General features: G+C 61.6%; 1 protein-coding gene across 1 annotated transcript in view; it reads right to left on the reverse strand.

Annotated features, from left to right (window-relative positions):
- RAI1 (retinoic acid induced 1) overlaps positions 1-17,376 on the reverse strand; it is a 103,454-nt gene that overhangs the window by 6,889 nt on the left and 79,189 nt on the right. The window contains exon 3 of the mRNA XM_052658528.1: positions 94-5,608. Within this exon, the coding sequence (XP_052514488.1) occupies positions 94-5,592 (5,499 nt within the window). The 5' untranslated portion in view covers positions 5,593-5,608. The remainder of the gene's footprint in view (positions 1-93; positions 5,609-17,376) is intronic.

The raw sequence follows: 17,376 nt of genomic DNA on the forward strand, positions 1-17,376 counted from the left end.
GGTCTGTTTGGCCCACACTGCAGCACTGGAAAGGCCGCCTGCCTGACTGCCTGCAGAACCCGAGGACCCCACCCAGCGGGACTGGCCTCTTACCATGTCCAGGGCCACCTTCATGGCCTCCTGCAGCCCAAAGAGCTTCCCGGCCACCAGGTAGACCCCGCCTGTCCACACGGCACAGGCCTCATGCACCCAGTGCTCCTGGGTGTCCCCACCAGGCTCAGCCGGCGGCTCCTTGCTGCACTCATGCTTGCGGCTCTTGTCGGCTGGGGCTGCCTCCTCACTGCCATCCCCCCGACCGTCACAGCAGTAGCAACTCTGCAGCCGCCGGGACAGGCCCCGGGCACTGGTGCGCAGAGAGCCCTGCTTGGCCGGATCAGCTGGGCCGTCAGGCCTGGGGGGCTTCCCAGTGGTGGTGGTGGCAGCAGAAGACGCGGCAGCTGGGCACTCGAGGCCTTTGAGTGTCCTCTCGAGAGGCAGCGAGGCCTCCTCACAGGTACCCTCCAGCCGCACCTTCTCCTTGAGTTTTGGCTTCTTTTTGGGGAGGCAGTGTTCAGGGTAGTAGGGCCCACAGAGGTCCCCGAGGTCCTTGAAGTTGGCCGGGTTTTGGCAGAGGCAGCAAACAAGGCAAGAGGTACTCAGGGCCTTGGAAACCACGGGCCCCAGGTGCATGGTGGAGGAGAGGGGCAGGGAGGGCCGAGGCTGTGGGACGGTGCCTCCAGGGAGCGTGGCTAGGGAGGCCCCAGCCGCGTCCAAGAAGGAGCAGGACGAGGAGGAGGAAGGCTTCCTCTGGGGCTGGGGCTCCTCTCCCGGGGAGTTGACAACAGTGCACACGGTGGTGAACGCACCCCGCTTCTCCACCCGCACGAAGGGCGAGAAGGCGGGGCTGCGGCTGTCTGCCCGCAGCCGCTTGCAGGAGGAAATGTACTTGAGGCGGATTTCAGGCTCGGCGGGATCCAGGGGCAGCACCTGCTGCTGCCGCCGCCGCTTAGCACGCCCCTTACAGGGTGAGGAGGTGGTGCTCTTGGCCCGGCCCCGCGTGAGGCGCTTCCGCTTGGAATAGCTGCTGTAGTTGGCATGGCCCGGCTGCTTCTGTGCCCTCGTCTGGGGCTGGCAGGGCCGGCCCTCTGGGGCCTGGGCAGCCAGGCCCAGCTCCTCCGTCTTTGGCTTCTTGCCTCCTATGCCAGAGCTGTCTTCACTGGCCCCCTGCGTGCCACTGGCCCTGTCTCGGGGAGTTAGCAGCAGAGCTGGGCCGAGGTGGGGCCTTTTCTCTAAGGAGCCTTTGGGGAGTCCAAAGGTCCCAGCTCTGCCTTTCCGGCTTCTCTTCTTAGGTGCCAGGGCAGTGCCCCCGGGCAGCAGGGCCTCTGGGGATGTGAAGGCCTCCGTTTTGAAACTATCGGTCAAGGACAGTTTCTTACTGTTCACGAGTTTGCCTTTTAAGGATCTATTGGTCGGATTTCTGCACAATGGCTCAGCCCCCAGAGCTGCTGGGAACTTCTGCCCGGGGCTCACATTTAAGAGACCTTCCTCTGCCCCTAGAAGGCTGCCCCCAGCACTCTTGAGCCCACGTTCCTTCTCGGGGAGGGATGGGCTCACAGGATTCCCAGGAGGGGCCCCTGGTGCTCTGCACGCGAACTTCTTCAGGCTGGGCGAGGTGATCTTCTGCACAATGGCCTCTAGCTTCAAGCCTCGGCCTTTTCGGGGTGGCAGCACCTTGGTCTTCATGGCCCCCTGGAAGGACGCCCGTGAGGCCAGCTTCAGGCCAGCGTCTGGGGTCTCCAGGGGCGGTGGCTTCGCCGTGGGCTCACCATTGCCCTTGGTGGGTTTCGCCTTCTTGGGAGACGTTATCCTCTTGAAGAGGGTTGGGGAGCCCTCGGCCCCCTCCTCCTTCACGTCTCCCCCGAGGCCGCCACTGCGTAAGACCAGGTTGCGCTTCTTAGTGGGGACGGGAGCCATGAAGGCTGACTTCCTTTTGAGGGCGTGGAGGGGTCGATCTGAGAGCTTGCCGCTGGCACCAGGCTTGGGGACCCTCGCCCGCTGGCCTGCCCTCCCCTCCTTCTGGGGGCTGCCAGCGACTTTGAACGTGGCGGGCAGGTGGTTGTTGGCGAGGAGCTTCTTGGCAGCACGGCAGTTTGGCAGTCGGCTCTCCGAGGGCCGCCTGCGCTTGGAGTGGAAGGCTTCCTGGGCCCTGCTGCGGGACCGGAGGATCATGGACCGCTGGTCTTTGCCTGGTGCGTCCAGCGAGTCTGTTTCCTTGGTCTTGGAGCCCATGGGGCTGCTGTCGGAGGCCACAGGCAAGGCGGCCGGGTTGCTGGGGCTGGACGCTGCCTTTGGGGAGGGCTTCCCCACCCGCTTGCCTGACTTGAAGGCGGCTCGCTGCTTGCCCCCAAGCTTGTCTGGGGGGGCAGGGGTGGTGGGCAGGCCTGGGGGTCCGGGTGTGCGGGGCTCGCTCAAGGCCGTGAAGGAGCGGGTGCACATCCTGGGAAGTCCTTCTGAGATCCCCCGGCCTGGGGTCCCTGCCCCCTCCATCTGTCCCTGGGGGGGCCCCGTGCATGATTCGGGGAGCAGCAGGTCTTTGGGCAGTGCCGGTGCCCTGCACGGGGAGTCCTCGGCCTCAGGCAGCCCCCGGTGCACCCGCCGGCTCCTCAAGCTTTTGCCGCGAGGCACGGGCTCTTTCTTGGCAATGGGGGCCTCGGGCACAGCAGGCTTGTTTGGCTTTGGTGCCAAGGAGGCCTCCGGGGTCACAGCAGCGGAATCCCCTGGAGCCAGCACCCCCTCGGGCCCCTCTTCCTCTGGTTTCATATGGGACAGGGAGGACTCGAACCAGCTCTGGACCTTGGACTCGGCACCCACGGTGGGGCCCAGCAAGATGACTGAGTCCCCAGAGAGGGGACACGGGGAGCCCCAGCCGGCCTTGGGGTCCAGCACCTCCTCCACCTCCTCCTTGCCGCACAGCAGCGGGGCCTTGGGTGACAGTGCATCCTGCAGGCCCGGCCTCTGCTCAGGGCTCCCCAGGAGCTCACACAGGGATGAGTACTCCTCGGCCTCCAGGTCCTCCTTCCGGCCTGGCGCTGGCAGCAGTGGGAGGTCCCCAAAGTCGGCAGCCGAGCAGCAGTGCCGACTGTCGTCCAGCCAGCGGTCAGCCTTGCTCACCTCGGGGCACTGCAGCAGCCCGCCTGCCTCCTCCTTCACCCCACCTGCCGCCTCCTGCTGGGAGTCCCGGGGCACTGCAGCCTTCTCCCCAGGGGGTGCCTCCTCCTGGAAGCCCAGGCAGGCCGAAGCCTCCCGGGTGCCATCCTGGCTGGCACTGTCAGTGGCCTTTCCGCCCTGCTCCAGACCCTTGGTGAGCTCGCCGGGGTGCAGCCCCCACCGAGGACAGGCATCCCCCAGGTTCTCCTCAGGCCAGGCAAAGGGGTGGGCACCATCCCCCGAGCCGGCAGAGGTCGCGTCTGGGAAGCAGTCAAAAGCCACGGTGGGGTCTGAGGCCGCAGCCCCCAGGGTGGCCTTGGCGCTGAAGGAGAGGGGACCGGCTGTCTTCTTGGGGTCAGGGGTGGTGAAGCCCACAGAGGGGTCTTCAAATAGCCCCGGACTGAAGTCCTTGGCGCTGCTGCCCTTGTCCAGCTGCAGGGCCTCGGGCAGGGACTCCTGCTCCCCTGGCCGTGGCCATGCACCCTTGGCCACAGGGTCCAGGCAGGCGCTGTGGTTCTCCAGAGAGAAGGGCGGCTTGCCGGTGTCTTTGGCCAGGCCCGGCGCCTCGGCCCAGGCCTTGTCGGCCTTCTCGCTGATAGCCTCCTGCAGCCCCAGGATCTCGGAGGCCAAGTCTTCCTGTGCCAGGGCGCTGAGCAGCAGCCGCGGGCAGTCTCGCTCGCCAGCCACAAGCTTGGAGAAGCTGTCGAGGGGCAGGCTGCCGTGCAGGCTCTGGAAGGAGTCGTCAGACTTGGTGGACATGTCGTCCGGTGAGGTCACGGAGCAGGTGGACACGGACTCGGGCTTGGCCTTGGAGCCGCCGTGGACCCTGGCGGGGCTGCCGCGGGCCTGGCTGCAGTAGAGGAAGCTGCGCTCCAGTGGGTCCTCAGAGCCGCTCAGGTAGTCGGCCTCCGGCGGCTCAGCATGCGTGGACTGCGGTGTGCTGCTCAGCGGCTCCGATAGCGGTGTGCCTGCTGGCTCGGCCGAGTAGCCGCTGCCCTCGGGGCTGCAGTGCTGGCTTTTGTGCTGCTCCGGTGTCCGGGCCACCAGGCTCTTGAGGCCCTTCTTCTGAGGCCCGGCCGCCTTGGACAGCAGCAGCTGCTGCACGGTGTTGGAGATGTTCTCCACCTGGGAGGTCAGGGCCGTGAGGCTATGCAGGCTGAGGTCTGACAGCAGGCTCTCGGGAAGCTTGTCCTTCTGCAGGGCCTTGCAGTTGGCGGCCTGGGTGTCCACAGAGCTGGCAGCATCCGTCGGGGAGGGGTTGAGCAGGGGCATGAAGTGGCTGTGGTCGGTGAGGCCGGCGGGGAAGGCCCCAGGGCCGAGTGGCTGCTGGTTGTAGGGAAAGTTCTCCAGGTTGGGCATCAGTGGTGACGGGGTGGAGCTGTAGGAGGGTGAGCGGCCCACAGAGCGGGCGGGTGAGTGGCCGGAGCCGGGGCTGAAGGTCTGGTAGTACTGCTCTGGGGTCCTGACAGTCGCGTCCGGCTGACAGTAGCCTGGGCCTTGCTGCCCATAGTGTTGGTACTTTGCAAGGTTTTGGTAGTGCAGGCTTTCCTGGGCATGGTGACGGCTCTGGAGGGCCTGCTGCTGCTGCTGCTGCTTCTGTGGGTCATAGCTGAGGCGGCTGGACTGGTAGGCGTGAAGGTTCGGGACCCGCTGGCCAGGGGCCAGGCTGGCATTGGCGGTCAGCGGCCTGTCGTGGGGCTGGGCGGAGGGGGCCGTGCAGCTCTTGTAGGAGTGGGCCCCCTGCCCGCCGGCCTGGCCACTGGAGGAGTAGGTAGAGGAGGCAGGGAAGGACTGGGACTGCTGGGGGAAGTGGCTGCCCTGGGAGAAGGGCAGGGGGGAGGCAAGGTCACTCTGGGGTTTCTGCCTCTGGAGCTTGGGGTATGCCAGGGATGGTGGGGGCTGCGGCAGCTGCTGCTGGACGTGGAGGGCGTGAGTCCGGAAGGGCAGCTGGGCACCCTGCTCTGCATACTGCCGGCTGGGGGGCACCACTGTCTTTTTCATCAGATTCTCGTCATATTTGCCCACCCCGCCTGGCAGGGGCTGCGGCTGAGGCGGGGGTGGCTGGGGGCCCCCCCAGGCCTGCAGGCCCTCCTCGCCCGAGTAGCGGCCTGGGTATGGGCTGCCGTCCTGGACGGTGTAGCCCGCGAAGGCCGGCCTCCCCGGCGGGGCCGGCGGCGAGGACAGGCCTTTGCCGGCGCGCGCGGTGGCGGGCGTGCCCGCGCCGCCCTCGTAACCGGGGAAGGGCTGCGGGCCGTAGTAGTCCTTGGTCAGCAGACGCTGCCGGTCGCAGCTCAGCCCGGCCTGGCTTGGCTGCCTGTAGTTCTCCAGGCGCGACGTCTCCTGTGAGGTCTGCTGGTAGGTCTGCTGTTTGCCATGGAAACCACACCTTTCTCGAAAAGACTGCATGACTTGGGCTGGTTATCTGTGAAAAGAGAAAGGGCGAGAGGGAGGGCGGGGAGAGGAGAGCAGAGCGGGCGGGGTTCAGACAGGCCATTTCCTTCCCTTGGAAAGCCGGCCCCCTCCCTCCCCGCCCCCTCCTGCAGCCGCTCCACCAGCTGTGCACATATTGACAACTTGTGTGTCAGGGCCGTGTGCTCTGTAATTCCTGCTCTGACGGGGACAGGGAGGTGCAGCCCGGCTGCCCAGCGCCAGCCACTGGGGAGCTGCCCCCTCCTGCCACCAGTTCCCCTCCCCCTCCCCGCCAGCTCAGAATCGTTTAGCCATTCCCGCTCCCCTGTCCCCTGGGGCTGCTGGATCCGGTAATCTAGCCCCAGCACAGCAGTGTTCAGGCGTGACCCAGCTCGTGAGTGTGTGCATGGCACGGGGGATGGCCTGCCCTGCCCCAGAAACCACTCACTGAGGCCTGGAGTCTATGCACGTGAGCATGCGTGCACGCACATACACACACACACCCCTTCATCACTGCACACACACAGCTTCATCACTGCACATACACACTCCCCTTGTCTATTACACACACACACATCCCCCTTCTTCACTGCACACACACATCCCTTCATCAGTGCACACACAGACTCCCCTTGTCTATTACACACACACACACATCCCCCTTCTTCATCACTGCACACACACATCCCTTCATCAGTGCACACACACACTCCCCTTGTCTATTACACACACACACACACACTTCCGTTCTCCATCACACACACCCCTTCATCACTGTATACACACTCCCCTTTTCTATTACACACACACACATACACCCCTTCATCACTGCATATACACACTCCCCTTATCATCACACACACACACCCCTTCTCCATCACTGCACACACACAATTCCCTTGTCTATCATCACACACACACCCCTTCTCCATCACTGCACACACACATACCCCTTCATCACTGCACATACACACTCCCCTTGTCTATCATCACACACACACACTCCCCTTGTCTATCATTACACACACACACCCCTTCTCCATCACTGCACACACACACCCCTTCATCACTGCACACACACACTCCCCATCTATTACACACACACATACTCCCCCTCTCTGTCACTGCTATGCCCTCTGGAAGCTGTCTGTTGCTTCTGGCAGACGCTGAGGAAGGGCCACCGAGCCACTGTGGGCATAAGCTGTCCCTCCCAGGGGCGCGGGCAGTGGCCCTGCCTCCTGTGTTGGTGTCACAGGCACGTAAACAGGCTGCGCGGCCCTGATGAGGCAGAGATGGGGCAGAGCTGCAGTCCCTCTGCCTGAGGCGCCTGGGCCTCCAGGTCAGCCTTGCCTGCCTGCACCGGGTCAGGGCCAGGCCGAGAGCCCATCTGTTTATGATTTTCGGGGCTGGGCACACAAGGGGTCCAGCCTGCACCAAAGCAAGATCCTGGGTCAGGAAATGACCCCAGGGTGGGGCTGGGGGGGGCCCTTCAGGGCAGAACTATAGGGTCACATAACAGGCCGGCTGTAGCATCCAGGCTAGTGGCCCCCCTCCCTTCCCCTAAGACCCTTCGAGGAGGGAGGAAGGAGCAAGGACACCCCTGGCTCACAGGGAGGCACAGCAGGGCTGGTGGAGCCTGCATCCTGGCCTCTGGGTTTACCCACACCTTGCTCACCTGCAGGGCCCAGGCCCCCAGGAGGGCACAGGAAACTTTTCAGGGCCCATTCCAAACCCAAGAGGAAGGGGTGGCCTGGCGTGTGCTCCAAGCCTCCAGGGCTTGTGAGGCACGGAAAATAAGGGGGCACAGAGAAGGGGGGGCCGACATGCAGATGTGAAAGGGAAGCAGCATTCCCCCGGGGTCTCGGTCACCCTGTCTTCACCCAGCTCCCACCTCCTCATGCAGTTGTGGGGGTCAGGGGGCAGCTGACCTGGGAGGGGCCCGAGTTGAGCAAGTCCAGCCTAGGGCAGCTGGACAGCCCCAAGGAGCCCCATTAGCCCAGCCCAGGGCCCTCCCTGCCCTTGGCAGTTGGCTGGTTCAGCCGGAGGGCCCCAAGCCCACTGCAGGGCCCCACAGCCCATTCCAGGGCCAGCCCCATGGCCATGGCCTCTCCCTGGCTCATCACAGGCGCCCTGATGTGGAGGCCCCCCTCTGACCCACTTCAGTCCATCCCGCGGCTTGGATCAAACACGACAGGAGTGCCTGCCGTGACCCAGAGCTGGAGGCAGTGCTGGTTCTAACGGGTGGCTCCTGCAGGTGGGCAGCCCCGGGGCCCCCATACCAGGCTCCCAGGTGGGCGCCCCCTGCTGCCCTCAGGCAGCACTTGCGGGAGGCCCCCGCTGCCCAGGCTGTCAGAGGTAGGTGGAGGCGCCTCTGCTCAGGGTGTCCCCCGCGGGCAGGCAAGGTTGGCTGGGCCCCTGGGCCCTGCCCCGCCCTCCCCGGCCATGTTACAGGCCCAGAACTTGCACACCCAGGCTGGCTTGGGAGGCTTCGCCTCGTCTCTCTGCACAAATTACATCCCAGCTTTTATTAGTCCCAGATCGCGCTCATTTCCCGCTGAGTGTCTTGTGGATATCATTAACATTTCTACAGCTTTTTTTAATATACTTTTTTCACATTCCCCCAAAATGCATTACCAGAAACATTATTTAAAAAGAGAGCGTGCTCTGACCAGCGCCCCCTCCCTGTTTAATCAGTCCAGCTGCCGCATCTTTTAATGTCGCCAAGCCATGTTACAGCGGGTTTTCCGATACACAGGAGCAGCTGGACGTGGTGAGAGCATCTATCTCGAAGAAAAGACAGTTCAATTAAAATACGAGAAGCCCCGCGCCTGATGAAAAAGGCAGCAGAACGCTCACCCCAGCACCGCCCCCCAGCCTGGCGGGGGTGGGCTCCTGCCACCCCTGTAGGAACAAAGGCTGCCACTAGGCCCCATCCCACCAGCGCCACCAGGACAAAGTGGGGCTCGGCCTCTTTAAGAGCTGCCTTGGCCTGCCACAGGCTCTTGTTATTAATTATTGGGATTATGATTACTTTTCAAGAGCACCATCAAAGAACAGGAGGGAAAGAGGCAGGCGGAGAGCTGGGGTGGGCAGCATCGGGAGGTAGATGGTGACCTCCGAACCTGGGAGCGAAGGAACGGGCAGGAGGGCAGCAGCTGGGGGTCAGGGGAGCGCCCGCCAGCACTCCTTCACTGCCCGGTCCAGCCTGGCCTCCCCATCCCTGCTTCCCCTCCGCCTTCTCCCAGACACTAGGTCAAGGCACATCTCTGAAATTCTAGCCAAATGGGAAGCAAAGGAAGAGGGAAAAGGAGGGAGGGAGAAGGTCAGTCCTGAGCTCCAGATCACCTCCCACGGTGACTCCTGCAAGCTGGCCTGCCCACCCTGTGCCCCAGGGCTTCTCTACCTCAGCGACGGGTATCCCTGCCCTGCAAGGGGATGCGATGAGCCCCAGAGCCCACCCCAGGCACAAGACCAGCAGCCCCCCAAAGGTGTTTGGTAGCAGGTGAGCCAGGGCTCAGCCCTTCTTTCTGGCAAAGAGCCGAAGTCTCTGTGGTCCCCCTGCAGGCACTGTGGAGCCCAGGGGCAGCCTTAGCCATGAGGCCTGTTCCCCCCTTCTGTATACTCACTGCTTTGACCCTCCTGCCCTGTTATAGAGAATGGGAGGCTCAGAAAAGCCAGGACCTGCCTGTGAGCCACCCACAGGAACCTTTCCCAGATGGACGCTGCAGCAGTGTGGACTGAGAATTCGCACTTTAGAGGAAGGCCACTGGAGCACGACAAGGTAAGGGGGTTCCAATGTCCCCTCTGCAACCTCTGAGGCCCCAGAAGCCGGCCTGGGCCCGCCCCAAGGGAGTCCACTCCTGGCTGCCTGTTGTGCGCTGAGCAGCCTCAGAGAGAACTCACTGGGTCCACGGCCTCTTCAGCCCCCAGGGTCAGGCTTCAGGTCAGGGAGATGGGCCTGACAGCGTAGGCAGGAGCTTACTGCAGCTCCGCTGGGGCTGGGGAGGGAGGGAGGCGGCGAGAAGGGAGCTTCTGTACCCCAGATGGCTCTGGGGCTGCAGGCGCATCCCACCTGCCTACCCAGGGTGGTTTTGTGACCTGGTTTTCTGACTTGTAGCTGCAGGGGAAAAGCTTTAAAACCCAACCCCCTCAAGACCTGGGAACCAGGAGGCTGGGGGTGGGAGTGTCCGAAGAGGATCAGAGCTGGTAGAACCACCTTGGGCCTCCCTCTGAGTTGTAGGTGATGAAGACTGTGAACAGGATACCTTGATTAAAACCATTAGTCGCTAGTCAAACTTACGGCTATTCTGTGGGGTCTATTTTGAGTCCCAAGGGCTTGGCTTGAATGGGGGGGAATGAGCTTCCAAGGAGGCCCCAAGACAAGACAGCCCAGTGCCCCCAGGCCTCTGGACAGGGAAGACCTTTGGGTCAGTCACTGGGGGGTCTGCTTGGGGAAGAGGGGCCCATCCAGGGGCAAAAGGAATTACAGAGAACAAGGCAGCCCCCTGCCCTCTGTGTGTGGGCAACACCCCCATAAACGCTGTGCAGCCCTCGCTCACTGGCACCCAAGGGAGAGCCCCTCAGGTCTGACATGCCACTCTATAGGCCCGAGAGAGAGGCAGGCAGACAGCCAGGCCCCTTTGCTGAGGCTGGGGTCCCAGGGGAGGGGGCTCTTTGAAGAATGTTGGAATGGGGGGGTGGGGCTTCTGGACTCTGCAGATGTTTGGAAAGCGCTTCCTGAAGCCCACCAAGCTTCCTCCTCCAAGGACCCCCCGGCGGAGCAGCCATGACCTACTAAGCCACCAGACCAGAGCCCCTGCTTGGGGTTCACCCACCAGGAGGATGTGGTGCCCCATCCGAGCACTCTACTATCCTGGGCACTTCAGGGCACTGCCTGTGGGCTTGCTGCTCTGTTAGTTCCCTAAGGTACCCTGCCCAGGAAGGGAGCCATGACCCCACTTTCAGGAGTAACCTGCTGAATTCCCATAGCACAGCCCACAGGCAGCAAAGCTAAGCTCTCAGCTCCGTTCCCTGACTTCTAAAGCCATGCCTGCTGAAGCCCCTGGTGCAGCTTCTGGGATGTGAGGGCCAGTGGGTCCAGAGATCTGGGTCAGCTGGGCTGGAGGGGCCCATGGTCCAGGGGGTGAGAGGCAGATGGCCAGCCAGCCCCCTCCCCGCTGTGAGGTGTGGTACAGCAGGAAGGGGTCAGCGCCGCTGTGCTGCTGGCCTCCTGGAGCCCTCTGGGGGGAGGAGGCAGTTGGCGAGGGGGCTCCACGCCCATCGGTCTCCTGTAGATAGTGGCTGCTTTTGCATCATTTTATCCACCACTCAACAAAAAGCAACCCCCTTTCCCCAACTCTGTCAAAATGAGGAAAAGAAAACGGGGTGGTGCTGGGATGCAGACAGCTAAGAGGGCCGGGGTCAGTCAACCACGCACTCAAGTACAAGGGGCTGGTCCAGAGGCTGGCGTCGGGGGCTCCCCAGCTGCCCCGTGCCCTGCTGGTCTTGCAGGTGGCTGCACGCTACGGATGCCAGAGAGTCTGTCTGTCTGCTGGCTTTCAGGGGAGCCAAAGGCGGCAAGGAGAGAGCCTCACCTCTCAACTCAGTCTTGTCCTCTCACCCTGTGTGCCCCACCCACTGTGACCTCCTGAGGAAGAGCAAGTACCAAAGGACTGAACTGGCAGTCAGTCCAGCATCTCCCCAGGCCTCGGGGCCTTTGCACAGCCTTTCCTCTGCTGGGAAGACCATGCTCAGGGATCTCCATGGCTCCTCTGGCTCCTGGGCTGCAAGCCTTTGCTCATGTGACCTTCTCAGGTGGCTGACCCTCACCACTGTGTTTGAAACTCACATTCCATCTCCCTTACACCACCCCTACTTCTCTAAGGTAACTAGCCACAGGGCTGGCTGGCTTCCTCTTTAGAAAGGAAGTTCCATGAAAGCAGGGATTTTGCCTGTTTTGTCTGCACCCATATCCCAAGCTAGGGCTTCATGGATGACATTAGTGCTGAAGAACCCACCTGCTAGTGCAGGAAACACAAGAGATGTGGGTTCCATCCCTGGGTCAGGAAGATCCCCTGGAGAAGGAAATGATAACCCACTCCAGTATCCTTGCCTGGAGAATCCCACGGGCAGAGGAGCCTGGTGGGCTACAGCCCACAGGGCTACAAAGAGTTGGACACGACCGAACAATAATTGTTGAATGTATATTGTTTAAAATGTCACATGGGACTTTCCTGCTGGTCCAGTAGTTAAGACCACCATTCTACTGCAGGGAGCACAGGGTCGATACCTGGTAGGGGAACTAAGATCTCAGATGCTGCCAGTTAATAAAACAAAATCCAATGTCTAATTGCTTAAAAATAAATATATACATAAAGTGTCATAGTATGAAAATATCCAGAACAAGGCTGAGTACAGGTACAGAGCACACTTGGGTGGGGATGAGGGGCTTGTGGCTGCACCTCCTCACTCATTTGACAAAGATCTCCCTGGGGGGTGGCAGAAAGTGAACCTGTGAAGGGCGCAGGTGAGGAGGGAGGGAAGCTGCTCCAGCTGACTGCTGCCTGTGGGATGCAGGACCCAAGGTGCCAGAGCCTCTGAGTGTTTCATAGAAGAATCTCTCATTTTAAAAAATGTGATCTGGGCAGAAGAGCTAAATAGACATTTCTCCAAAGAAGACAGGCACATGGAAAGAGGCTCACCATTGCTAATTATTATAAAAATGCAAATCTAAATGACAATGAGGTATAATACCACCTCACACTTGTCAGAATGGCCATCATTTAAGAAGTCTACAAATAACAAATGCTGTAGAGGGTATGGAGAAAAGGGAACCCTCCTACACTGTCGGTGGGAATGTAAATTGGTGCAGCCACTGTGGAGAATAGTATGGAGGCTGCTCAAGAAACTAAAAACAGAATTACCATACGATCCAGCAATCCCACTCCTGGGCATGTATCTGGAAAAGACAGAAACTCTAATTAAAAAAGATACATGCACCCCTATCTATGATCATAGCAGCATATTCACAACAGTCAAGACATGGAAGCAACCTAGATGTCCACTGGCAGAGGAATGGATAAAGACGGTGTGGTGAATATACACAATGGAATACTAGTCAGTCATAAAAAAGAATGAGATCATGCCATCTGCAGCAACACGGATGGACCTCGAGATCATCATTCTAAGTGAAGTCAGTCAGAAAGAGAAAGATAAATACAGCATGATATTACTTATATGTGGAATCTAAAATATGACAAAAACGAATGTATCTATGGAACAGAAACAGACTCACAGAGAACAGACTTGTAGTTGCCAAAAGGTAAGGGTGGAATGGATGGGCAGTTTGGGATCAGCTGATGCAAACTATCACATACAGGCTGGATAAACAAAGGTCCTGCTGTAGAACACAGGGAACTGTATTCAATATCTTGTGATAAACCAGAATGAAAAAGAATCTGAAAAATAGATATAACTGAATCACTTTGCTGTAAAACAGAAATCAACACATTATAAATCAACTAGACTTCTATAAAATTTAATAAAATGTTATCAACCAAGCAAAAAAGTTTAACACCCCAGAGATCCAAGAGAACCGGGCTTCAGGCTGTATTTGCTCACAAGCTCCCTGGTGTCAGACCAAGGTAGCACTTGGCCTGGGCAATGCTGGGCACCTGAGGGGTGCCTGATGTGAAGAGGTGGGAACAGGAGCCCCCAGAACACTCCCTGGACTCTGGGAGAAGCCCTGAGACCAGCACTATCCACTTAAGCTGTGGAATGGAGCACTGGGGGCCGGGTGGAGGGCAGCACTGTGAGCAGCGGGAGGCCCCATGGGACCAGAGCTCTGGGGGCTGCAAAGGCTGGTGGTAGGAGGCCCAAGGCCACAGAGGTGCTTATAACCCTCCTCGGAGCCCCACCCCAGCACCGATTAGGGAGGCCCTGCCGTCTCCCCCCGCCCCACAACATTGCTGGGTCCCTGCCGGGCTCCCTGGTGGCATCATCACAGTGGTAATTACATAATTAATGGTCTAATGAGCCACTTCACCTGTGTCTGCCTTGCTGGAAAGTAGCCTGAGGAGGGCAAGGGCTTCATCTGCTGCGTCCTAGGCTCTAAACCTAGAAACTGCTCCAAGTAGGTGCCTTTCTAAAAAAATATTTTATTTGACTGCGCTGGGTCTTCGTTCCAACAGGCGGCATCTTTAGTTGCGGCACGCAGGATCTAGCTCCCTGACCAGGGATTGAACCAGGGCCCTCTTCATTGAGAGTACAGTCTTTGCCACTGGACCACCAGGAAGTCCCAGTAGATGCCTACTAAATGCTGCCTGGACAGAGGGGCAAAAGTACATTACCTAACCCTCACCACAGCCCTAACAGTGGATGGCAGGCCTGGAGGCCAGGACACGTGCAGCAGCCAACCAGGAAGGGACGACAGAGCTTCTGCTCTGCCCTCCACAGCCCCTGGGTCACAGCTCTCAGTGCCTGTACTCACTCGCTCACCAAGCCTGTCTCTTACAGGCTGCACAGGGGCAGAGCTGGGTGCTGAGGATCCAGAGGAAAAAGCAGTGACTTCTGCCCTCCTGAGGCAATCAGACAGGCAGATGACTGTGGGGGTGTGACAACCACAAGGGGCTCTGGGGGTGGGGAAATGAGGTGGTCAGGGCCAGCTAGGAGGGGGCCCACTGATGGGAGGCAGGGCTGACCAGGTGGGTGGTCCCAGTTACCACCCCTCCCAGATGGGGAGTCAGATGCCCACTGTCCACCTGGTACCACCTCCCCTGCCCTCCAGCAGTCCTTCACAGTCACCTGCCATTTATAGCCGTTGCCTGCTCACTGCTCCCAGGGAAGGGCCACTCTCCCCACTCTGTGGGGCCCACTGGTCTACAAAGCTGGAGTGGGGTCTCCCGGCTTGTTTCTGACCAGGGCGCCAGCATCCCCCTCTACCGCACCGCCAGCAAGGCCAGCTGCTGTGAGCAGTGAGCCACCAGAAGCCTTCCAGGTCAAGCCACCTCCCTTTGCAGAGGGTTAGTGGAAGCCGTCTAGGGCTAGACAGGGGCCGTGATTCGTCCAGGAGGTCCCTCTGGGCTGAGAGACCTCTACAGATCGTTGCTCCAGAATGCCCAGCCACCAGAAAACCAACTTGGAGCTGGAGGCCAGAAGTGGGGGTCCAGACCCTTCTTTTGGACATCCAGCATCCCAGGGGTCCTAGAACGCCCCCTCCTTTCCCCGGCCTGGGCAGGAACCTCCCATCGCTTCCTTGCCTGACACCCCCTCTCCGCTGCATCCTGACAGCCCCTCCCGGCGCGGTTCCACCTGGGGAAGCCGGGAAGTGGCGCCCCTCCCTCCCCCAGCCCCAGGGGAGGAAGCCGCCTGTCAGGCCGCCGCGGCGTGTCAAATCCTCTTGCTGCCTAATTGTGAGACGGCGGCGTTTAAAGAAACGCTTTTCTGGCCGCCTGCCACACCGCAAACTGCTTGGTATAATTTTATTATTAAGGAGAGAGAAAAAGAGGGAGGGGTGGAGAGAGAGAGAGAGAAAGGGAGTGAGAGAAGGAAATTGCTTAGTCCGAGTCAGCTGGTGGAGTATTCTCAACGTGAACGCGGCCCGGCTTTCCAGTTGGCAAGCTGACTTCGTTAATTGCGCATTCAGTCTCTACTTAGGGTAATTGAAACGAAGCGGGGCCCGGGTCTGACAATTAGGGTCTGCGACTAGGCCGTTAACCCTTCCGCCCCCGCCCCCGGCTCCCACGCAGCCCTGGGGGCGGCGGGTGAGCGCCCCAGCGTCGGCAGGGTTAACGCGGCGCGGGCGCCGGCCGAACGGGGGATGGGGCGAGGATGGGGGGCGTGCGGGGGCGCTTGCGGCCTCGTCGCCCCCCCCTCCCCCCGCAACAGATGTTTCAGGCGTGTAAGACAAAGGCAGAGCTCCTGCCGCTGCCGGAGAAAATCCGCAGGACTCCCTCAGGGGCAGGTAAAATTTCACCTTCTATTTGTGTTCCCCCGCCCGCCCCCACCCGATTTCCCGGCCTCTGCGCCAATCCGGAAAGCGCCACCAAAGACGCCGCGCCGCCGTCTCCGCCGCCCAACCCGCTGACCCCAGCAAGGTCGCGGCGACCTCGGGCTCCGCCAGACGCGCGCCGGCCCCTCCTGGGGCGCCCCGGCCGCAGTCCCGCGATCGCAGGCGCCGGGAGCAAGGAAGGGGCGCTTTTCTCGCCACGAGGCGGAGGCGGCGGAGACACCGCGCGCCTCCCTCCGGCCCGCGCTGGGACCCCGGGGGCTGCGCCCCCCCGGCCCCCATCATTCATCTCCCTGATTCCCGCTGTAGCCGCCCTCGGAAGTCAGCCGAGTGAAGCAGCTGTTCCTTGCACACTCCACTTGACCAAAGATGATGATAAATGAAGCCCGGGCTGCGTCGGGAACGCGGCGGCGGCGGCCGCGAGGGGCGCGCAGGGCGGGGCGTACAGCCCGAACCCCCTCCCAGCGCCCCGGGAAGGGCGAGGACGCTAAGGACAGAAGCCGACGGCCGCAATCAAAGGCCCACAGTCCCCTCTCGGCGCTCCGCGCCGCCTCGATGCGGGCGGAGAGGAGCCAGGCAGAGGAGCGCCCCGAACACCGAGGCCTACGTGAAGACCCCCTCCTCGCGGCGGCACGGCCCTCCCTCCGCATCCCGGGCCCGAGTGCCTTGGTCCCCACCGTGCCCTCGCCCCCGCCTCAAACCTATTAACGCTCGTAAATAATGAATAATGGAGCGAAGCTTCCCTCCGCCGCCAGCTGCGCCCGGTCCCGGGGAGGGGGCGCCCCGGCCGGGCGCGGGGGCCCGGGCGCACGGCCCCGCACACGTGCAGCCGCGGCGCGCAGGCGGGCACCCCGCCCGCCGAGGAGGGGGAATCCCGCTCTGCCCTCCCCAACGCCACCTCCCCTGGAGTCCTCTGGCACCGAACGAGGCGAGAGCGCGCGCGAGCTTCCCAGCCGGAGAGGGTTATTTTTAACCTGCCCCCCTTTCCTTCCCAGCCTCTCCGGTTTGCGCGCCCGTCCGCCTACCCCCCCCCCCCCCCCCACGCCCAAGCAGCCGAGGACGCAGGCTCCTCACCTCGCTCAGCGCCTCCGGACTCTGAGCGCCTCCCCCGGCCCGCCGCCCCCGCCCCTGCACGGGCATCGCGCGGCTAAATCTCAGCCTGAAAAGGACCGATTAGGAGCCGCGTGCCTTTCTGCGAAATATTGGAACCGGCTGGGCTGGGGGCGGGGAGCCCGGCGCGCTCGTCCCCTCGCCTCCCTCCGCGCTCGCTCAGCTCTCCCTCTGCAGACGCGGGGCGGCCAAGTCAGGGCGCCTAGACCCCCTCTGGATTTCGTCCTTCTCTCCTCAACGCCCACCCTTCTTCAATCATCGACGAAGCTGGAGCTTCTAACACGCGGACCCTCCGGCAGCGGCGGCGCCAAGTGGGGCGCTGCCTCCCCCATCTCCAGCCTCCTCCCTAAGCCGCTCCAAACACACACACCATTTACACAGCAGCGGCCTTGCACACCGGCGACTTCAAGGCGGACCGCCAGGCCGGGCCTAGGGCGCGGGGCGGGGGGGCGCTCCTCCCCCAGCCTCCCCCCTCCTCCCGGCCCCTTCCCCAACAGGCCCAGCAGACCAGACCCCCGCCCCCTTCCTCAGAGGCCTGAGGCACAGGAAGTCCACGTCCACTCCCATTACCCTGCTCGCCAAAAGGCCACCCACCCAAACCCCAGCCTGTGCTTCGCCCCAGAGAGGGGGGCGGCTAAGGATAGGGCTGGACCCAGAAACCCCTG

The sequence above is a fragment of the Budorcas taxicolor genome, chromosome 19 (assembly GCF_023091745.1).
Source record: "Budorcas taxicolor isolate Tak-1 chromosome 19, Takin1.1, whole genome shotgun sequence".
In the NCBI taxonomy this organism is placed as follows: domain Eukaryota; kingdom Metazoa; phylum Chordata; class Mammalia; order Artiodactyla; family Bovidae; genus Budorcas; species Budorcas taxicolor.